Source organism: Lepidochelys kempii, chromosome 3, assembly GCF_965140265.1.
Source record: "Lepidochelys kempii isolate rLepKem1 chromosome 3, rLepKem1.hap2, whole genome shotgun sequence".
In the NCBI taxonomy this organism is placed as follows: domain Eukaryota; kingdom Metazoa; phylum Chordata; order Testudines; family Cheloniidae; genus Lepidochelys; species Lepidochelys kempii.
Genome location: NC_133258.1, coordinates 186,672,671 through 186,696,465, shown reverse-complemented (window position 1 = coordinate 186,696,465; position 23,795 = coordinate 186,672,671). Strand labels below are relative to the sequence as shown.

The 23,795-nt window shown below is 42.4% G+C and overlaps 1 protein-coding gene across 7 annotated transcripts in view; it reads right to left on the bottom strand.

Annotated features, from left to right (window-relative positions):
• The window catches only part of CCDC85A (coiled-coil domain containing 85A), a 192,575-nt gene extending 177,489 nt beyond the window's left edge, over positions 1-15,086 (bottom strand). For 3 of the 7 annotated variants that reach the window (XM_073339343.1, XM_073339344.1, XM_073339347.1), the window contains exons 1-2: positions 13,880-15,083; positions 9,599-10,523 (exon numbers count right to left, since the gene is read on the bottom strand). In XM_073339343.1, the coding sequence (XP_073195444.1) occupies positions 9,599-10,523; positions 13,880-14,095 (1,141 nt within the window). In that variant the 5' untranslated portion in view covers positions 14,096-15,083. Of the gene's footprint in view, positions 1-9,598; positions 10,524-13,879 lie in introns of all 7 variants that reach the window. The other 4 variants (XM_073339345.1, XM_073339346.1, XM_073339340.1 and 1 more) reach the window with 3 other exon arrangements.
• Between the last annotated feature and the right edge of the window lie 8,709 nt (positions 15,087-23,795).

Genomic DNA, 23,795 nt, shown 5'->3' with positions numbered 1-23,795 from the left:
AATAGAATGAATATTCCTGTCTGTGTTTCTTTTTTGTAACTTAAGGTTTTGCCTAGAGGGATTCTCTATATTTGAATCTAATTATCCTGTAAGGTATCTACCATCCTGATTTTACAGAGGTGATTTCTTTTTTACTTCTATTAAAAGTCTTCTTGTAAGAAAACTGAATGCTTTTTCATTGTTCTAAGATCCAAGGGTTTGGGTCTGTGGTCACCTATGCAAATTGGTGAGGATTTTTACCAAACCTTCCCCAGGAAGTGGGGTGCAAGGGTTGGGAGGATTTTGGGCGGAAAGACGTGTCCAAACTCCATTTTTTCAGGAACCCAGATAAAGTTTGGTGGTGGCAGTGGAAATCCAAGGGCAAAGGGTAAAATTCATTTGTACCTTGGGGAAGTTTTAGCCTAAGCTGGTAAAAGTAAGCTTAGGAGGTTTTCATGCAGGTCCCCACATCTGTACCCTAGAGTTCAGAGTGGGGAAGGAACCTTGACAGACAGAAAAACAGAAGCAGAGAGAGAGGGGGGTGTATAACATTAATAAACCTTAATATAAATCTCAAGATTAAATTTTTACATGATCTTAAAAGGTGTGGTTAAGATATACTGTAGCACTGCAGAGAACACTGTTCTCTTATTCCCAAGACTGATAAGACAGGAATCATTACAGCACTTACAGAACAATTCCCTAGATCCGATGCTCAAATTAAAAGGGTTACTATTTAAACCACAAAAAAACTAAATTGGTGAGATTTCTGCCACCAGTCATGAGCACAACTATCATACAAACAAAATGGAGATGCGAAAACTGATGGCAAACAGGCTTGATGTAGGTCAATCCAGACTTCACTGGCCCTGTATGGGTGTGCAAAGGTGCACAGAGACAGGTGGAATAAGCTTTCTCCCATCCTTTATGTCCCATAGGAACCAGCCAAAATCCAATCCCTTACATTCCCTGAACACAAGGAAAGTGTAGTGTCGCCACTGCTATACTCCTGAAGAAAACAAGAAGGGCCAGGGGAGAGGTCTGGGCCCTCTTCCATACTAGCCTAACAAATAAGACCACAGTATGCATGAAGAAAGTGTACTTCACCCATTCAGACATGGGCTATTCCAAAGGCCCAGCACAGGAATTATTGCTGGCTGCACCAAAATACCTTGGTCGCATGGCCACATCTCCTTAGAACAGCAGTCTGTAGGCCTAACTCTGCTTCCACTGAAGCCAATGATGAAACTGATATTGATTTCAATAGGAGCAGAGTTAGGTCGCCAATGAGCGCTTATGAAAATCTCACCAAAATTTGTCTTTGCATGACTATCCAACTTAAACAATAAACTTTGAAATTTGGCCAATGTTGGCTTAAAATGGGTATTTCTCATTGGCTTACAGTAAAGCCAGTCTTAAAAGTTTACACACTTTATTTTGTGTCTCTTCCATAGTGCTGAACTTTTAGCTGAACCCTTTCAGAAAAGGTTACTGGCATTTCAGAAATACAGGCATACAGCCTGAACATTGCGCATTCATACAATGAGCATGTTTCGATGTCGTCTGCTCTTACCTATACTGGTGTAAGGGTGGAGGGCTGTTAAATGCAATCATTTGTAGTCATTCCCACTTTTATGTGCATTGTTGTATCAGCTATTGTATGATTCCCAGTTCAATCTTTCGTTAAACTTTTAGTAATCAGAGTGGTGATATGTCAGTACATACAGACAACTGTTTAAACTAGATTAGGCTGCTTTATAAACCGACATTAGTGCACCTATTAAGATATGGAGTCATTTTTGGAAAGATGATTCACCAAATACTAAAATATTTAAAGTATAAATAAAATATTCCCAGTGTGGTTAACAATATGTAAGGCAGTACTTACAATTCTCTCCAAAGAGTTCAGACACAAATTTTCCAGTAACATGAAGCTAACCAAAAGCTTCAAACTTCATATTACAAACTGCACCTCCAGCATTAACCACACTTGCTCACAAAAATGTTTTTGTTGTTATAACAAATTCAGCATATTCTAGTCATGTAGATACCCATATACTGGAGTCCAGTGGAAAGACTCCCACGGACATCAATGGGCTTTGGGACAAGTATGTCTCAATCTTGTATCACTTCAATGAGCACACTTCCACTGCAATCAATAGGAGATCTACAAGTAGACATTCTGTCAAACTGGATTGATCCTGAAACTCTTACTCATGTGAACCATCCAAATAGTCCCACTGATGTCAACAAAACTATTCGCAAGAGTAAGGGTTACCCACCTAGATTAGACACCTATTGACAGGAGTACAGTGGTTTCCATTAAAAAGGCTACATTTACCAACAAATTACCACACCATCGTATTTGAGAGACCAAAATGATTATCTGTTCTCCGTATAGGAAAATAATTGTTGCATCTTAAATACCACTGTGTGCTGACTCTTTGATAAAACTTTGACTTTTTAAAGGGGGTTACTTTACCTTAAATAAACCTGCACAAGAACATATGTCATTGCTTTGTTCTTTGGCCATTGCATACTACCCAGCAGACAACAATTAAATCAGTGCAGTATTGCCATTCAACCTTTTCTCCCTGAAGACATAGAGCAATTTCTTCTGTGCTCATTCACATACAAAGAGTATGTTCTGCTATGCACTGTCTTTCCTTAAAAAGCAACACATTTATAACAGTAATTGTTCATAGTTTAAGATGTGTGTCCATTTAACCTACAAATATTTTTGCTTGAGAGAAATACTGCTGCACTTGTTCTGTACATGAGTTCCCATACCTCCAGCAGTATGTACCAGTTAGTGCAAGTCAGCACTTTTACTTTAGCTCATTAATAACCTCAACAAGAAGCAAGAGGCATCTCTAAAAGCCTCTGATATTTTCCTTTGACACAAAAATCAAATTCCAGACTAAAACAAAATCAGAAAATTGGAGATTTACAGTAAATTTAGAATAAAAAACAACTCAAAACACTAGCCCTCAAAGCATATTAATTTTTATATAGAGGTACATATACAATACCTATACTTATGTCAGAGTTAAAGATTGTCATACCTTATTTCTAGATTCCATAAATGTTCACTATAAAAATTATTTTACCATTGCATTTTGTCCTATAATTTCTGCAGTCTTCTTATCCCCAAATAGTTCTGTGCTCATTAAGCAGAACACTTTAAGAGTGATCACTGTAAAATATTATTAACTGTTACAACATAAGTTGTATTCGGTTAACATCCTTAAGATGAAATATATGTTTTCAGTTACAAACACTGGACCAATTTCTACTCTCTGACCTCGATTCAGCAGAACATTTAAGCACACAAAACTTTTGAGCAGATGAGGGAACCCATTTCAGTGGAATGTATAGAACATTTTCCTATCTTCTACTTTTTAAAACTTTTACAATATTATCATTAGAATTTGAAAATTAATACATAAAAACATATCAAAATGCAATCATACTTTTGGCATAAAGAGGGGGGAAACAGAAATTTAAACTTAAAGCTGACACCTAACATCCTTTACTTACCCAATTGTGCCTACAAATACTGCTCTCAGGTGCAAGCAGCTCCCATTAACTTCAGTAGGAGCCCTAAGCATGCATCTGAGAGAAAACTAGGACTTAAGTATTACAACACATATCATTCCACACACTGCAGCATATTTACTTAATATCATACAATTAAGATACACCTATAATAGCCTACTAAAACAGCCTTAACTCCACAGTCTTTGTCAGTTTCAATCAAATGCTTAAGCTATTTTTATACCTTTTGTATTTATTATAACACATATAGTAGGGCAAAATTCTGTCATCATAACTGTGCTACTAACTATACTGAGGTGATGCAAGTATTAATGACGGAAGAATTTTGGACAGCAAGAAAAGTACCTTTATAGGAGCTTCCATTTTACTAGAAATGTCTTGATTGTTTACAAAAGTGCTTTCCAAATACCAAGAGCAATTAGTCCATTTCAAGTCTGCATAATAGGATTTTTTTTTTCAAAATAATGTTCAGCAAAAAAAGGAGCACCTCAAATTCTAAGCATTTTCTATTTTTTCACAATTTATAAATTGGAAATTGATTTGTATCCACCAAAAAACCAACTCATTTTGTGTTCAGGCTCTAACTGTCACATAAGAGTGACATGACCATAGTCTGCTATGCTGCTTCAGGCCCATGTTATTTGAAACTGCCAAGTTAGAAGTCTTAGACAAACCTTGTAGTACAAATGTGAAAGATTAACAACATCCAAAGCAAGCAACACAACTGTAATAAGGAACAAACATTTGTGCATGTGTTAGGATTTTTCTCTTTTGTGATTTTACAGAAATAATGATGTTCATGTCCCCACTGCAGAAAAATTCCACAAAATGTTAATGCACTATCTTATTAGAGTAATATACATACCAAATTTTTCTTTCTCTCTCTCTCATACACACACACACACACACACAACTTCTAGCCCTACATAGGGCTCAATCTTGCAAAGCACTAACTACCCTCACCTCCCGCTGACATGGGGAGTAGATGGCCAGCCCTCTGTGGAGAAAGAGGTGCTTAGGGACTATTTAAAAAAGCTGGACATGCACAAGTCCATGGGGCCGGACAAGTTGCTTCCGAGAGTGCTAAAGGCATTGGCGGCTGTGATTGCAGAGCCATTGGCCATTACCTTTGAAAACTCATGGCGAACGGGGGAAGTCCCAGATGACTGGGAAAAGGCTAATGTAGTACCAATCTTTTAAAAAGGGAAGAAGGAGGATCCTGGGAACTACAGGCCAGTCAGCCTCACCTCAGTCCCCGGAAAAATCATGGAGCAGGCCCTCAAGGAATCAATCCTGAAGCACTTACATGAGAGGAAAGTGATCAGGAACAGTCAGCATGGATTCACGACGGAAAGGTCATGCCTGACTAATCTAATTGCCTTCTATGATGAGATTACTGGTTCTGTGGATGAAGGGAAAGCAGTGGATGTATTGTTTCTTGACTTTAGCAAAGCTTTTGACACGGTCTCCCACAGTATTCTCATCAGCAAGTTAAAGAAGTATGGGCTGGATGAATGCATTATAAGGTGGGTAGAAAGTTGGCTAGATTGTCGGGCTCAACGGGTGGTGATCAATGGCTCCATGTCTAGTTGGCAGCCGGTGTCAAGTGGAGTGCCCCAGGGGTCGGTCCTGGGGCCGGTTTTGTTCAATATCTTCATAAATGATCTGGAGGATGGTGTGGATTGCACTCTCAGCAAATTTGCGGATGATACTAAACTGGGAGGAGTGGTAGATATGCTGGAGGGCAGGGATAGGATACAGAGGGACCTAGACAAATTGGAGGATTGGGCCAAAAGAAATCTGATGAGGTTCAATAAGGATAAGTGCAGGGTCCTGCACTTAGGACGGAAGAACCCAATGCGCCGCTACAGACTAGGGACCGAATGGCTAGGCAGCAGTTCTGCAGAAAAGGACCTAGGGGTGACAGTGAATGAGAAGCTGGATATGAGTCAGCAGTGTGCCCTTGTTGCCAAGAAGGCCAATGGCATTTTAGGATGTATAAGTAGGGGCATAGCGAGCAGATCGAGGGACGTGATCGTTCCCCTCTATTCGACATTGGTGAGGCCTCATCTGGAGTACTGTGTCCAGTTTTGGGCCCCACACTTCAAGAAGGATGTGGATAAATTGGAGAGAGTCCAGCGAAGGGCAACAAAAATGATTAGGGGTCTGGAACACATGACTTATGAGGAGAGGCTGAGGGAACTGGGATTGTTTAGTCTGCAGAAGAGAAGAATGAGGGGGGATTTGATAGCTGCTTTCAACTACCTGAGAGGTGGTTCCAGAGAGGATGGTTCTAGACTATTCTCAGTGGTAGAAGAGGACAGGACAAGGAGTAATGGTCTCAAGTTGCAGTGGGGGAGGTTTAGGTTGGATATTAGGAAAACCTTTTTCACTAGGAGGGTGGTGAAACACCGGAATGCGTTACCTAGGGAGGTGGTAGGATCTCCTTCCTTAGAAGTTTTTAAGGTCAGGCTTGACAAAGCCCTGGCTGGGATGATTTAATTGGGGATTGGTCCTGCTGTGAGCAGGGGGTTGGACTAGATGACCTCCTGAGGTCCCTTCCAACCCTGATATTCTATGATTCTATGATTCTGTGAAGTCAGTAAGAACTGAGAGACCATGGCACCTCACAGGATGGTTTGGTATCAGGCAGAGCTACACCCCTTCAGCCCAGCCCAAAGCCCGCTGCAGTCAATGGGTATCTTTCCATTGACTTCAAAGAAGTTTGGATCAGGCCTTTGATGAATAAGATAATATTCTGATTACATATTTAACACATACTATAAATTGAAACAATTTTAAACCTTCCTATTCATCATACGCTAACATGAACATTTCATTCCTGTTGGTCAAACAAATGACAGCCACAAATAATATCGCAATGAAATTGCCAGTACATCAGGGGACGGCAACCTTTCAGAAGTGGTGTGCCGAGTCTTCATTTATTCACTCTAATTCAAGGTTTCGCGTGCCAGTAATACATTTTAACATTTTTTAGAAGGTCTCTTTCTATAAGTCTATAATATATAATTAAACTACTGTTGTATGTAAAGTAAATAAGGTTTTTAAAATGTTTAAGAAGCTTCATTTAAAATTAAATCAAAATGCAGAGCCTCCCGGACCGGTGGCCAGGACCCGGGAAGCGTGAGTGCCACTGAAAATCAGCTCGCGTGCTGCCTTTGGCACACGTGCCATAGGTTGCCTACCCCTGCAGTACATCATAAAATGAACACTATACGTTGATATTTGATCAAACACATGCTGTCTTGTAGTACCTGAATATATACTGAGGTGGAAATTTATCTAGATTTTTATCTAACCCACACAGGATCCCAAGTACCTATAAAAAGTTTGATTTTTTTTAAATGCAATGGTTATAGCATTATTTTTATTCTATTACACTATGTTTTGGGCCATGTTTTCACAAGGGACCCCTACATTAATGCTTATAAATTGCATCATCTTTGCACATGTAAAACCTGAGTTTGCACTCAAATTCTGGGTAATGTAATTCACAATTCTCTACTCAAATCATAGAATATCAGGGTCGGAAGGAACCTCAGGAGGTCATCTAGTCCAACCTCCTGCTCAAAGCAGGACCAATCCCCAATTTTTGTCCTAGATCCCTAAATGGCCCCCTCAAGGATTGAACACACAACCCCGGATTTTGCAAGCCAATGTGCAAACCACTGAACTATCCCTCCCCCACATTTTTTCTGGTGGAGGAGGGAAGAACACAGGGAGAAAAATGTGCAGGCTTTTTGCACATGTACCAGTATGCGTAGAATAGCGGAAAAACAGATTTTCAGGCCACTTATGAAAATGCAGTTCTTTATTACCAATGTCTATCTTGCAAATTTTTTAGCGTAATTGACAAAACAGTTACAGTATAGTTCGGAAGCAGAAAAGTTACCTAAATTTTAACTTAGAGGGTTTAATCCTAGACTACTGAAATCATTAGGAGGTTTGCCATTGATTTTACTGGGCCCAGAACTCACGCTTAAGTCATATTATACAAAAACAAAGGAAAAGTACAGTGAAGGCCCTTGAGCACCCAAAGGCCTCCACTAACATGATTACATAATGGGCAGGATTAAAGCAGCATTCTGAGTGGCCGTAAAGTCTTATCCAGCTCAATAGCTAATAAAGAGACTCCCAAATTCCTGGCTCCTCCCTTCAGCTCATTATGACTTCAGCCCAAATTGTGTAAAGCTGGAATACTTTACTCAAGAAATGCCAATCACTTCAGGTTGAAACCTGCAACTTCTCTAGTTTCATTGGAAATAACATGTCCAAATTTTCAAGGGATCTCATTATTTGTATGTAGAATATTAGTTAGCGGGCCCATTTGCACACACAACCTGCATCTATGTCTGCAAGCATACAAATATATATTTGTGTGTGCTAAGAGATGATTTAAGATATCAAAGTGGATAGATTCATGAACAACGTGGTTGCAAATAAGGAGGCCCTTTGAAAATGTATCACTACAATAAGATATTAAGAGGTTCAATGTTTTTCATTAATCTTAAATTAAATAAACTAAATGAAAACGGAAATATACTTTAATAAAGCATAAAACGTTTTTAAAATGTCTATATCTTAAAATCTACATTCTCATTTTTCAAATATTCACTTTAATTAATTGTTTTAAAAATCAATTAGAAATCTCCATATTTTAACTATCCTTCAGGGTTTGGTGGTGTTGTGAATCCACACTTCACTAGGAATAAGCCAGTCAACAGGCCTGAGGAGTAGATCATCTCATAACAAAACCCTCTTGTAAGTCATGCATTATTTATAAATGGATTGACTTGAGGGAGCAATGTCACAAGCTGATGAAGATTGCAACCCAGGCATGTAATTCATTATGGCCTTGATCCTAAAAGCAGATCCACACAGGAAGACCTTTATGCCAGTGCAGAGTTCCATTTTAGTCAATGGGCTCCATGCAGGTGCAGGGATCTGGCCTTGCAGAGCTGGAGCCTATAAAGCCTATCCTCAGCCTCTTACTCAGGTAAAATTTCCATTGTTGGCAGAGTTGTAGGATGCCCTACTCCAAATCAGAGTGAGAAGAGGTGAGGAATAGGTTTTATAACTGCATAACTAAGACTCAGGTGCTCCCTTATGGAAACCTTATAAAGAATGTAAAAGGAACTAAATCAAAGCAGACTCTATGGAAATTACTGTAAAAATCTACAGAATTTATAGGTGGGTTTTTCATCCATTCTATAAATATTCTACAACAGAAGTAGGCAATTTTATTGAGTTCTATAGGTTGATTTTAAAAGGTATTGTCTATTAATTTCTATAGGATGCTTCCCTAATGTTTCTCTCCTGCCAAAATACCAAGGCCTCAATTCAGGAAAATACTTAAGCATGTGCTTGAAGACAAGCACATGAGTACTCCCATTGCTAACTTCCTGAATCGGAACACTAAAGAGCAGAAAAAAAAATACTTAAAATTCTCCCTAATCCTGTTCATTTTATTTTCAATTCATTAATAAATATATACCAACTATAGGGTTTGGGACACTGTAGGGGCCTAAGGCCAAGTAACGGCCTTCAGGCAGCTATCTGATTCATCTTTTAACTAGAAGACAGGGTGGCTCAGGAAACTGGCACTCAGATGGAGAAGCTTTCAACTTTAAGTAGGTGGTTCATATCCGGCCAGCATCAGACCTAACCAGAAGTTATTATTATCTAATAGCTGACTTCAGTGTAATTCCACATAGGTATAAGGGTCTGTCTATATAACTATCATTGTAGGATCAGGGCCTAGAATTGTTAATCTGTCACAGACATGACATTTACACACTTAAGTGACATGATTTCATTATCCCTTACTTATCTATTAAGTCTAACTGCCAATGGATGTCTGAATGGCTACATTATGTCTGCCTCACTTAATAATGAAATAAAATAAAATAATAATAATAATATCTAGCTCTTATTGGCTTTACCATTACATGTAATTGTTCTTTTCAAAAGTGGCTGGTATAATTTTACATCTACTTCAGTAGTCTTTGTAAATGTGCTTTCAGTAAATATATTGACCCACCATTCATTCCATTGTATACACTCCTGTGATGAGGTGACATATCATCTGCTACTTGTCTCCTTAGGGTACCTTCTCTGCTGCCCCCACTGAGATGTTTGAGATGCTCCGGACTCCCTCCATAATGTTGTTTGAGATGCTCAGGGCTTGTCCCCCTCACTTTCTGGAGATGTTCTGTGCTTCCACTCAATGTGTGTTTTTGAAGATGCTCAGGGCTGCTGCTGCTGTGCTTTTGATGCTCTGGGCTACTACTAGGCCTATGTTTTTGAAAATGTTCAGGGCTACTACTTAAAATGTGCTTTGGAAGAGTTTCTGGACTACTACTGGAGTGCTTTTGCTGTTCAGGACTACCTTTGCCAACATTTTTATGATGTTCTGGACTTGGTCCTTTTAGATGCTTCTGGTGATCGGGACTTCCAGAACTCTTAGGTTTTTGGAGATGCTCTGGGCTAAGACTCCTATGTTTTTGATGCTCAGGGCTTCCTTCGCCCCTACTTTTTTGGAGATGTTCAGGACTAGTATTTGGATGGTGTTTATGATGGTCTGGACTGTCCGTACTTCCAGTGCTAGAGGTGCTGCTCCCATCACCAACATCTCGTATGTAAGTACTTGTTGCATTTAGCTGGCAGAGGCTGATTTGGCTGTCAATGGAACTCCTGCTGCCTGCTCCACCACTTTTCTCTTCATCAAGCAAAACACACAGTTCTTTCAGTTCCATGTTTTCTTTAACCACTTCTTCTTGTCTCACTTCCAATTCTTTCAGTTTCTGTAAATATAAGGCAACCTCTTTGTGCATAACCCCAGCACTGTACCTGCCCAATCTCTGCCACTCTCGTGATACCTTCTTGCCTTTCTGCCTATCATCGTCCAGAAAACAGCAAAGGTCTCTCAGTTCTTGGTTATCTTCTTGCAACTTCTGATTGATATCCTTTAAAAGAAAGAAAATAATTAGAGAGAAGTGTCTAAATATTAACATTCATTCTAATGTTAACAGTACATAAGCCAATTAACAGAGCTGTTGTAGACATGTCATCTAACTTCCCCATCCTGCTCTAATCAGCATACATCAATCAATTTTGCACGTACAGTTGGTCTACTATGACTGCATAATATTTCTGTAAAACAAAGACATTAAGCAGCACAAAACTAAACATCACACTGAATGAATCTCAAAGGTTCATAGGTTAATTTCAGATATGGTGTGAAGAGTTCAGTTTTTTAAACCAAAACTCATCCATAACCTTTTAATCTCAAACTGGATAGAAAAAAATATATTTTTCATAGCTTCTCTCGAAAGATTTCCACTGTCGTGAAATGTCCTCTTGTCTGTTATTGCTGAATAAAACCAGGAAGTGTAGAGACACTAATAATTATATATATGATCATACTTTGATGTTATTATATCTATAATCTAATAGATAGATAGATAGATGGATGATTGAAGGTTATATATATATATATATAATACTTTTCAGAGCCCAAAAGAGTTTGGGGTTTCATTTGCTTTGGTTCCAATTTTGGACAAAAGAATCTGGTCAGGTTTGATTTAGTCCAGACTGGTTCAGCCATTCTGAAATTAAATAATTTCCTATAAATAACTTACTAGAGTCTCAATTCAAAGAAGACTAAGAAGTACATACCCCATGCCCTTCTCTAACTACTGAACATTCATGCTCTAAAGTAAAAACATTCAAGATATTGCTATAGCAGGACATGATGCAAAAGAAAACTTTTTTTAGCATTTGTTATGGTTGTTCCCAGTTTTAACAATCTGGCCTGTGATCATATTCATCATTTGCAACTCCGGGTATTCTTTTCCACCTTTTAATGCTTTTGTAACATTCTGTGTATTTGTGACACATATTTATTTTGTAAATGCTCACACTTTAAATACATTTCCTATACTTCCCTTTTCTTCCTCTCATGTCTTATTTGAAATACAGAAATTAATTACACATATGATGTTTTAGCATTAGGGAAAATCCCTTTTCTTTTTGTTTCTTAGAAGCAAAGATGGATGTTTATTCAGCAGTGTTTATACAGGCTCAGATTTTCAAAGGAACATGTAGGAGGTAGGTGCCCAAATCCCATTGAAATTCAGTCGAGTGTAGGCACCTAACTCCATTAAACACCTTAGAAAATCACAATCGTGTAGCCTTCTGGAACTAAGCTCAAGTTTTTAAAAGAGAGAATGAGGCTTCTGAAATGAATAACATCTACAATTAATACTTAAAACATTACACAGCAGGCCTATGAATTATTAGAAGAAAATTCATTTTCAAGTCCCAGTTCAAAAATATGAAGAAGAAAAAAAGAGGAAATAAAAGTATCGCTTAGGAAGTTCAGAGTTAAAATAGTAACTTATCACTCATTCCCTATCACAGTCCAATGTGGTTTCTTAATTAAATTTACCTAGTATATAAACCCATACTCTCTAGCCACACCCCTGCAATACCAAGGGAGAGAGCAGCAGAGAGAGTGAAAGCCTAAACTCTTGATTTCCTTGCATTGCTGTTGTAATTTAGAACCTTAGCTTTATTTTTACTAAGATAATTGTATCATCAGATGGGACCCTGGCACCTCCTGAAGTGCAGACAGATGTCATTTATCGCCAAAGCAGAAACAGGTCTAGTCATGCTTTGCAGAACAGGACATATGAGGAGGGGAATGAAGTCTTCTATCTCTCACTGATTTTCTGTACATAATAGTACATAATATGAGCTAACTGTATGCACCTGCTCTACTTTGTCAGACAAGAACTTCCCCAGATAATATTTCATAAGTCCATACCTGTCCCTATGTGTCTCTTCTCATTACCCCCTCATAATCCTGCAGTTTCAACTCAGTTATTGAACTCCCTGAGAACTTCATCCCTCAGAGCAACAGGATGGAAAGTGTTGGTGAGCTATATAAACTATATAAATCCCAACTGGAAATTTTTGGAAATTTTTGTTCCATATAACAGCTTTGGCATGCTACATCATAGCTGTAGCTATCACACAGCCCCAGTTCTCAAAGGCAGGGTGAGCATCCATGAGTGATTATGCCTCACACCCAGAAAACATTAAAACAATTAGGAATAAATAATTAGAGGCCTGAAGTCAATGGAAATATTCCATTGAGAATGGTTGGATCAGGTCTTAAAACAGAAACAGCATGTCAAAAAGTGGAAACCCTCTGAAGATATGCCCAACTCATAGATTTTATTAAAACATCTTGCTTGAGAAGAGTTTCAACTGCAATTGGCTTTTTTAAAAAAATTAAAGGAGGGAATTAGGAAAATATTAGTGTTTAATCAGAGGACATGCTCTCACTAAAGAAATTAAAGCATAGTATCGGTGAACCCAAAATCAGAGAGGTTTTCAACAATCTGTCCCAGGACTGGAAAGCATAAATACTACCTGCTGCACACTGAAAATGATCAAAGCTTCCCAGAAGCCTGGTGAGAAGCTGTATTGGTAAATTAAGAAACAATCTTAAGACAGCAGCAGAGTTTAACACCACAATCTTTGAATCTATCCAACATGATCATATATTTTATCCTTTCACATGCACTGGAAATGAGAACATTTAAACCTACTGAAATCTACACGTTTTGAGGGCAAGAATTCAAAGAATCAAAGGTACCCATCACCACAAAAAAGTTTTTGAGGTACATTGCACCATATACTCGTTCTACACCCTGCACACAGTTTGCCACTTCTGTTTCTGCACATTTTAGGGAGGACATAAAAGTAGAGTGATTTTTTTAAAAGATTTCAATTCCTATTCATTGTGGGCTGAATCCAGCCATCCTTATTCAGGTTTTACTCTGTCCTCACTAAGACAAACTGCTGTCAAGTCCCAGTGAGAATTTACCTAAATAATGACTGAGTAAAAACATTTGAGGAGGTAGGGGAATTGTCCCTGGATGATGCACATGCAGACTGGAAATCCACCCTCTGATGGAAAGCGCAGATCCCTGAACCCACCGAGGGCCCTCTGCCAGTCCAGGGATGTGGGGGAGAAAGACACATTCATCATTCCCCATCCCCCTAACCTCATGGGGAATCCGTGCTTCTCTTCTCCAAACCTTCCCGCAAAATACCACCAGGAGACTCTTGCCCCAAGCACAGAACAGCCCAACAGACCGCGCGGGCAGCGGGCTCAGCTCCGCAGCCAAACCCCTCCAGCAGCGCCCCTGAGGTGGGCTCGGTGCTGGGGGCGCAGGAGAAGCGCCCCGCCCAGTGCCTGGCGGCAGCGGCCCCCTCTCCCGTGCCGGCCGGGGCTGCCCCCGCCCCTCACCTTGAGGCCGCGGATCTCGCCGAGGTGGAGCTGCAGGCGGCGGTTCACCTCCCGGATGAGGTTGCTGTGGTCCAGCATCGCGCTCATCTTCTCCGCCTCGGCCCTGCGCAGGCTGCGGATCAGCTCCTCCTTGCTCCACTTCAGCAGCTCCTCGTCGGACACCTTGGACAGGTCCTCGGCTGGAGCCGCTCCGCCGCTATCCGCCGTCTTAGACATGGTGGCAGCCCAAGTCCAAGCTCCCTGACCGCGGCCGCCCCGGCAGCAGATGGGGGGACCCCAAAGCCAGCCCGGGCTCTGCCTGCTCCCCAGCAAGTCAGCCCGGTCCAGCTCCCGGGGCTGGGTGCTGACTGCAGGGGCCGGTCCGTACAGAGCGGGGAGCTGGGCTGCGCTGGGGGATTCCCCCAAAGCCAGCCGGGGCTCAGCCCGCTCCCCAGCAAGCCAGCCCTTGGCTCTGCTGCCGCTGGGTTCAGGGAATGGGAGCTCCTCAGCCAGGACAGCAGCAGGGACGGCTCTCTCCCAGCAAGTTGGCCACGATGTGCTGCTGCTGTGCTGATACAAGGCGGGGTCCGGACCCGGACCGCAGATCCTGACAGAGCGAGGGAGGTGGACTGAAGTCTGGGGGGACTCCCACAGCCAGCCTGGGGATCGCACCCTCCTCACCAAGTCAGCTGCAGTTGGCTCTCCTCCTCCTCGCCGCTCCCGAGGTTGTGCTCATCCCCCAAAGCCATCCTCCCTAATTAGGGCTCTGACGGTACCGAGTCCTCCTCCGGCACGCGATGGAGCCATGCGCAAGAACAGGAGTGCAAAGTCCCAAGCTGAAGCACCATAGTGGATGGGACGAGGAGAGCAGGAGGCTGGGGAGCAGGATCCCGCGGGAGCGGGGGGAGCGCCCCTTAAAAGCAGACGCAGCTTCTGGTGCCTGGCTTCTCGCCCCCTCTGTCTGCGCAGCAGTAAGAGTGAGGGGTGCAGGCAGAGGGCAGTGCCGCTGCCGCCGCCCCGCTCCGTGGCATGCCTCCTCGGCGCGTACCCGCTGGGCGGCACTGAGGCTGCATCGGACTCGGGGCTGGGAGGGGGAGGCGGTGGAGCTTTGCAGCGCCTGCAGCTGCGGCCGGAGACTCACGCGCCGCTCCTCCCGCTGAGGCTCTCCCGGAACAAGTGAGCTGACCCGGAGCGGCGCGCGGCTTTTCACAGAGGCGCGTGCCATGTGCGAGCCCACTGGGAGGGAGCCGCCGGCCGCAGCGGCCGCAGTCCAGCGTGGCTCCCAGGCGCCACCTGCTGCATGCCACTGGCTTCGCTGCCTGTACAACTAGCTTCACACAGCGGGCTCCTCAGCCTACTCCTCTTTTCTCTCAGCCCTCTTGAATGCCCTGCCTGTACAATGGCAAGGTAGGGGGACGGAGGGAGGGGCAGCATTCCTTATTTGGGAGCTACTAGGAGCCTGGGCACTAGCTAGGAGAGATAGAGGAGAAAGTGGTGGAGTCTATGACTGACCAATTCCACTTAACCTTGCTGCCTTATCGCCTCATCCCAACCCTGGGCAGAAGATATCTTCCCCCCAAAGAGGTGGGAAGGAGTCATTGGTGTTCAAGGAATGATCGATAGTTCCAACCCAGAAGGGACCATTGTGATCATCTGCTCTAGAACAGGGAGTGGGCGAACTATGGCCCACGGGCCGCAGCCGGCCGCAAGCTGTTTTAAGCTGCCCTGCAAGCTCCCGCTGGGGAGTGGGGTCAGGGGCCGCACCAGGCAACTCAGCCCTGCTCTGGCGCTCCAGCCGGGGCACTGGTCTGGGACTGCAACACGCAGCTCAGCCCTGCTCCGGCGCTCCAGTACAATAAATACAAGTACAATATTTATGTTCCAGTTGATTTATTTTATAATTATATGCTAAAAATGAGAAAGTAAGCACTTTTTTCAGTAATCATGTGCTGTGACACCTTTGTATTTTAATGTCTGATTTTGTAAACAAGTAGTTTTTAAGTGAGGTGAAACTTGAGGTGCATAAGACAAATCGGACTCCTGAAAGGGGTACTGTAGTCTGGAAAACTTGAGAGCCACTGTCCTAGAGCACATCTTGTAGAAAGACATCCAATCTTTATTTTAAAATCATCAGAGATGTTGATTCCAGCAGGACCTTCGATAAATTGTTCCAATGGTTAATTACTCTCTCAATTAAATATTGTACAGCTGATTTCCATGAACAAGACTGTGTAAGTGCTAAAGATTAATTACTATTGTTTGTTGCTGCTGCATCTATTCTTGTTACCCAGCTCAGCTCCCTGGCCAAGCAGAACTGTTCTCTACAGTACATTACAAACTATATCAAGATACTCAGATTTTGCAACCTTGAAGCCTAATGAACAATTTGATGAGAGGGTGAGTGTCAAGGTTTCCCCACTCTGAACTCTAGGGTACAGATGTGGGGACCTGCATGAAAGACCCCCTAAGCTTATTCTTACCAGCTTAGGTTAAAAACTTCCCCAAGGTACAAACTTTGCCTTGTCCTTGAACCCTAGGCTGCCACCACCAAGCATGTTAAACAAAAAACAGGGAAAGAGCCCACTTGGAGACGTCTTCCCCCAAAATATCCCCCCAAGCCCTACATCCCCTTTCCTGGGGAAGGCTTGGTAAAAATCTTCACCAATTTGTACAGGTGAACACAGACCCAAACCCTTGGATCTTAAGAACAATGAAAAATCAATCAGGTTCTTAAAAGAAGAATTTTAATTAAATAAAAGGTAAAAGAATCACTCTGTAAAATCAGGATGGTAAATACCTTACAGGGTAATCACATTCAAAACATGGAGAATCCCTCTAGGCAAAACCTTACGTTACAAAAAGACACAAAAACAGGAATATACATTCCATTCAGCACAGTTTATTTTATCAGCCATTTAAACAAAACAGAATCTAATGCATATCTAGCTAGATTACTTACTAAGTTCTAAGACTCCATTCCTTTTCTGTTCCCGGCAAAAGCATCACATAGACAGAGAGAACCTTTGTTCCTCCCCCTCCAGCTTTGAAAGCATCTTATCTCCTCATTGGTCATTTTCGTGAGGTGCCAGCGAGGTTATCTTAGCTTCTTAACCCTTTACAGGTGAAAGAGTTTTGCCTCTGGCCAGGAGGGATTTTATAGCACTGTATACAGAAAGGTAGTTACCCTTCCCTTTATTTTTATGACAGTGAGATTTGAAACCAATGTTCAAACACATTTATATAAACTATTTTAAATTGAAAAATAACTACCCAAAACCATCCTACCTGTTAGCACTCCTGTTTTCTCTAATGGAGCAAATGAAATTGTTTGTTTAAGATTGTGAGCAACAAAAAGCTCCATTTCATACACTTTGTCCTGACCCTTCATTTACAGACAGAGAGAATTTACCTTTTGGGGCCAAATTCAGATCTGATGTAGTTGGCTACAACACCATTTTGCAGAAGGTTATGTACACCTGCAATATGTTGCTGGCTGGGATTTCAGATTCCAAGTGCCCAACATTGTGAGAGTGATTGTAGAGTTGTGAGGGGCAAACATCCTGTACTAGGACTAATCTTCTTTGTGGATGACTTGAAAGTGTAGCCTTATAGTCCATCAGTGTTTCTCACTAAGTAAGGTGATCTGATGTATCTCAATTTTACCATTGGCAGAAATGGATGAACTGAACCAGTTTGGTGGATAATCTACTGGATTCACTGTACTAGGTCATCCAGTCTCTCCAGAACAATCCTGCATAGGCAGGGAAAGGAATGATAAGAGGCCTTTACCTCCTCTAATTCTGTGATTCAATACTGCTTGGGACTATAAAAGGGGAGTTCTGCCCACTGCTCCTGAACGCACACTGTATGTACTTTAGACCCTCTCTGTTCTCTTTGCAAATCATGGTGGATCATGAGGTTACAGTCTCAAACTGTCACAAGCAAGATTGGCTATGGCATAAGGCAGAGTCCTGCAATCACTGTCACAGTGAAAAGAAAAGGAGTAATTGTGGCACCTTAGAGACTAACAAATTTATTTGAGCATAAGCTTTCGTGAGCTACAGCTCACTTCATCGGATGCATTCAGTGGAAAATACAGTGGGGAGATTTATATACATAGAGAACATGAAACAATGGGTGTTACCGTACACACTGTAACGAGAGTGATCACTTAAGGTGAGCTATTACCAGCAGGAGAGCGGGGCGGGGGGGAGATCTACCCCCAGGGAACCGTTGCAGCTAGTGTAGCTTATAGCAGCCACTCAACCACCAGAGGGAGTGGAACAGGTTTAGCACTTTCTCTTCAGGTCCTGTGCTGAACACAGGTCAGCCAAACTTCAAAAGAAGAAAAAGATTGGAAGGTGCTGTAGCAGCTTGTTTTGTCTCACAAAAGCCTCAGGACTGGCCTCACTTCTGAGAGCCACAAATTGAGACTTTAAAAAAAAATTCTGGGACATTTTCATTAAAAACACAAGCGCTAATCAGCTTTGAAGTGTGTTCTTCTCCTCCACAACACATCTGGAATTCCTGTGGTCACATCTATACATACAGTACCTGCCACTGAAGAGGAAAGGCAACTGTGACACAAATAGCCCCAGAAGCCACTTTCAAAAACGTTGGCCTAAGTTTTCAAACCTATTTATTCATTCCAATGTGGCACATTTAAATCAATATATTTAAAACTCCTTTCAAGGTTTAAAAAATGGATTGAGTAATTAGTCCTTACATCAAATTACAGCATGGTTCTAGGAAATGACATCTTTCCAGCTCAAGAGAAAACCTATCTGGAACAATAACATGAAGGCATCCAAAGATGTTAAACTAAAATTGCTAATGATAACATTTTATGGGGTTGATGTTACCCTGAAGAGCTTGGCAAGATTTTCATACAGCTGACAGTTTATCCTGGCCAGGGTCCAAGAGAGCCTCATCTCTCTAACATCTGTGGGTTTGTTTTAATTATACTTCTATTTATCATTTTGGGACCCTTTAACTTCATTTTGTCTTCATATTTGATTAGTAAGTTAATGAGGAGCCAGATGCTTCCCTCCATTTATGCTGATGGAGAGAAGCAAAGCAGGTGGGAAGGATGAAGGGGCTATGCTCCTCAAAATGCTTTCTTCCCTCCTCCAAACCCCACTACTAATATACCAAGCAATAGGGGTTCCACAGCGTGGGAAGAGCTGAAGATGGAGAACAGCTGATCTGTATGCATGCTCCTCTCCTAATCAGCCTGGAAGTGAATGCAGCTTTACCACTCTCTCCATGGCTGCCTTTGGAGAGGTGCCTTGGGCATAGGTACTGGGGGATAACCAATGGATGTATAGCTCCTGAGGGAGGTGCGTGGAAAGTCAGGTAACACAGAGAGTGCTCTGTACCCATCACTACTATTCTGGGATCCAAGGAGATAGAGCCAGGTTTTTGCATAGCACCTAAGAGTCCTCCCAGTCGCAGGTTCCAAACATTACCCTCTTGAAGAGAAAATATGGAGGAAACTCCAAACTTGCTGACATTCCATTGTTCTTCTACCTTTCTGTTCCTCACCCCAGCTTCTTCTCATTTGATCTCTGACCTCAACATTGTGAGTTAACAATTTCCATACAAGTTCTTGTAACAAGCTGATGAATTTGGGAAGATTGTTTTAACTGTATTAATTTGTACTGATAATTTTTATGAATCTTTTGAAGCGTTTTAGTAGAATTCAGTCTCTAAAATGTAATTTATTGTCACATTGCTTGGATGGTGATCTCAACTTAGGCAGAACGTAGTTCAGTTAATTCAGGGTTCATGTAAACAGGATGGATTGAAAACTTCAGTTTATTCCCCAAAGAGGTGCAGTGCTAGTTTTCTTCACCACTTTGCCAGCAGGCTACACATCTGCCCTAGAAAGACAGTTGGCCCAATTCTTGCTGCTGTGCACCACGTGTTTTCAGTCAGACCAGCACAAAGTGATGGCAAAAGGCTAACAAATGCATGTTGCACTGGTGTAAATGACTACACAAGAAGCAGTCCAACAGGCCCGCTATCTAGAAGTGAGGGTATAGTTCAGTTTCCATTCACATTCGCTCCTTCACTTCTCTGCTGAGATTTCCATGAAGTTCATACAGACAAGCTACATTCTCTGTAAGCTGCGCAGCCTCACGGCCACTCACAAGGCTTACAAGGGCCGTGCAGGCAGGCAGGGAGAGGTGCCCCTTCCCCAGCCCGTGCCAGGCTCGGGCCACACAGGCAGGCAGGGAGAGTTGCCCCTTCCCCAACCCATGCCAGGCTCAGGGCCGCCGGGCTGCCGAGGAGAGGAGCCCCTCCCCCAGTCTGACCCAGGCCCACCGGAGCTGCCGGGGAGAGGAGCCCCTCCCTCGGCCTGACCAAGGCCCACTGGAGCTGCCGCGGCTGGGGAGAGGTGCTCGTCACCCGGCCCAAACTGTTGCGGCAAGTGAGGGCTGGGGGGAGTCCTCTATCCCCACTGCAGCCCTGGGGCAGCCTGCACACCAAACCCCTCATCCCTGGCCCCACCCCAGAGCTCGCATCCCTAGCTGGAGTCCTCACCCTCTGCATCCAACCCTCTGCCCCAGCCCTGAGCCCCCTCCTGCACTCCAAATCACTCATCCCTGGCCCCACCCCAGAGCCTTCACCCCTAGGCAGAGTCCTCACCTCCTGCACCCAACCTTCTGCCCCAGCCCTGAGCCCCCTCCTGCACTCCAAACCACTCATCCCTGGCCCCACCCCAGAGCCTTCACCCCTAGGCAGAGTCCTCACCTCCTGCACCCAACCCTCTGCCCCAGCCCTGAGCCCCCTCCCACACCTCAATCCCCTCATCCCTGCCCCGCACCCCAGAGTTTGCACTCCCAGCCAGAGCCCTCATCCCTGCCCCGCACCCCAATCCTCTGCCCCAGCCTTGAGCTCACTCCCACCCGCCAAACTCCTCAGCCCCACCCCAAAGACATGAATTTTGTTATGTGCATCAATATGAAGGTGATGTATCACATCACCTCCATACTGGTGCACATAACAAAATTCATTCTGCACATGGACATAAAAAATTAGAGGGAACACTGCGGACAAGGGTTGTAGCTTTTTCAATATGCACATATATCCACTAAGAACTGGACTAATAATCCTTACTCCACATGGGCAACCAAACCACCATTGCATAGTAACAATTTTCAGCCACTCTGACTGACTACTTGGATTCAAACTAGAAGTGATATGTTCCATATCCTGTCGTCATCACTGCCCTGACACACAAGACATAGTATTTTTATTCTTTGCAGACCCAAAGTATTGTTTTTTGAACTAGTGTATTTCATGATGAGGTCATTATCTCTTGTAGATAATATTGTTATGCATAGCTTATTTTTGCATAGGTTTGTAAAGTTGAATTTTAAATAAAATTACTTCATAGCAAAAGTCAGCAGGAGAGAGCCTTGGCTAGTTAAAGCAGCATAGCTCCATTCAGTTCAGTGGAGCTGTGTCCATTCGCACCAGTAGAGAATTTGGCCCTATATGTTTTTTGTGTGATATAGCTAAAACAAAGCATTTTCCCCGTTCTTCACAGATATAGTGTTTTGTAAGTAGGCTCTGCCATTCCAATGAATACCCACAAACGTGGCATTTGCTAACATCTTTGTTTATAGTCCTATCAAAACTATGATACAAAGATGGGCTCAGAAGTTCACCTGAAAGGCACAGATTAAAATGCACATAGAAACAGACTCTTAGCAAAGCCATTTACAGTTTAAGGCTGTTCATCCTGGAAGGATTCCTGAGTAGCAGGTACCACAGATCAGCCATTTTGGGGTGGGGGAATTAGAAACACACACAGCAGGAATAGAGTTCATTTCAAGTTCAGATTTATCATTGATTTGAGAGTTAAATCCACAGAAGTAATATACACATAAGATCCAGGCTATCTTAAGTGTCGTCCTGAAAATGGGAAGCTATGGTTCAGAGGGGACAAACCCATGTAATAACCATTCTCCAGGGATCCTTCAAATGCAGCAGCTGCTCTTGGAATCTCTGAATTTGCACCCCCTGTTCAATCAGCCACTCAGAAGAAGGGATGGGGCTCTCCAAGGCACAAAATAATCAGCTTTCTCCTGCAAAGGCACAGAAACTTTTCAAGGATATTGGTCTGAAATGGTACCAATACTTCTGTACATCTTTAAGGGTGTGCTCCCCCCTCATCAATTTTAAGTACAGCTTTGAAAATAGTATATGCAAATAAGACATTAGAGCTGGTTGGAAAATGGGGTAAATTTTCCACAGAAAATTTGACAAATGAAAAAAAAGGTCTTCTATCCATTGAAACGGTCACTGACTTTTTGTTGAATTAACCAAAAAATGCAAAAATTGTTTGGTGTTTGGCTAAACAATTTTGGTTTTTACTTTTCTGGTAAAGAAAGGAGCACTCTGTGAGGGAAGCAAACACCTTCCATGAAAATTTTCATTTTACCAAAAACCCAGTCTTCCGTCAAAAAAACAAATGTTGAGAGAAAATGTTTGACCAGCCTTACAAAGATACTTTAGGGGAAAAAAGAAGAAAAGGTAATAGTATGTTGGTTAAAATGGTTAATTTGTAGCTAATGTTGCAGATGTCATGTAGGTTTACTGCAAAGAGCTTTACAGCTGCCTTCCTCTTTAAGCTATTCAGCAATTGCAACTAGTGTAGACTGAAACTGCCCACTAATAAATAGACTTGTTCACACTTATTGTCTTCATTGAACTGCCATAGATACAACTGGTTGGAGTTTAGTTTAGCGATTCTGATGATGTTACACAAGTGGGAGTAGAGTCTGAAGCTTGTTTAGTCTTAGACGTGTGTCCTGCCAGGTTAACAGAAGTAAACAGCAATAAACACTCATTTTGTCAACATACTCTGAATATACCTAGGGAGAAGATCCGTTGAGTAAGACAGTGCCATTTTTATATCATAATTTTTCATAGTAAAGCGATATATTAAGCTAGTTAAGGAAAACCCACATAAGAAAGGCAGAAAGTAGCAGATAGTAAAGTAGCTTGAGACTCAGTGAAAAGAGAAGATTTACAGGGAAGAAAGGACAAAATGGAAGTAACAAGACAAAAATTTTAAGTTCCATGTTAGAGGGGATTCTGTCAAGCAGCAATAAACTTAGTAATGAAATCTAAAAAGATTATAGAGGGCCAGTGATGGCAGAAATTAGACAATGTCCAGACAATGCCTGTGCAGGTGGTAATAGTGAAACCATGGGGACTGTGGTAGACATTAGAGAAATAAATAGAGAAAATAAGGGAAACATTTTAGCCCTCAGAATCAAGATGGTTAGTCCTGCTGAAAATAAAGATCAGTCTGGGAATTGTTGGGGAAACGTTAAATGCTTAAAGAGATATCACCAGGCTGTCATAACTGACAAAGATAGCCTTGAGCAGTCAAAATACAGGGTCTTCAGGGATTAGAGAGGAGAAAAAATTACATCTGCCAGAAAGTGTAGTGTTCTAATATGGGTTAGCTACCTTTCCAGATGCAGTGCCTGTTGTTGGGGTATGTGGTTTACAGGCGTCAGAGACCAAGAAGGGGAAACAAACAAATCTGTGAGCACGTGAGTGTGAATTGCCTCTAACTTCTCCAATTGTAGAGTGTTAACTCTCCCAGTGACTTCCTGTACTGGCCTGGCATGTGTAAGAGAATTGGTGCCAAATTATGCAACAAATTTTAGAAATGATCAAGATTATTGTTACTGAAACTGAAAGAGGATGGTCCATGAATCCTATCATTCTATCCATCTGTCTGCCTAGGTAGTATCATCACTCTATCAGAGTTCTTTTACTCTGTATCTTTCTCTCTCCATTCCATTTTGATTCTGGGAATATGGTCAAATGACATAGCAACTGCCAATTGTACTGACAGTTTGGCAAGTGGTGGCCTATTTGATACCTGTTGTCATGTCATATTCAATAATAC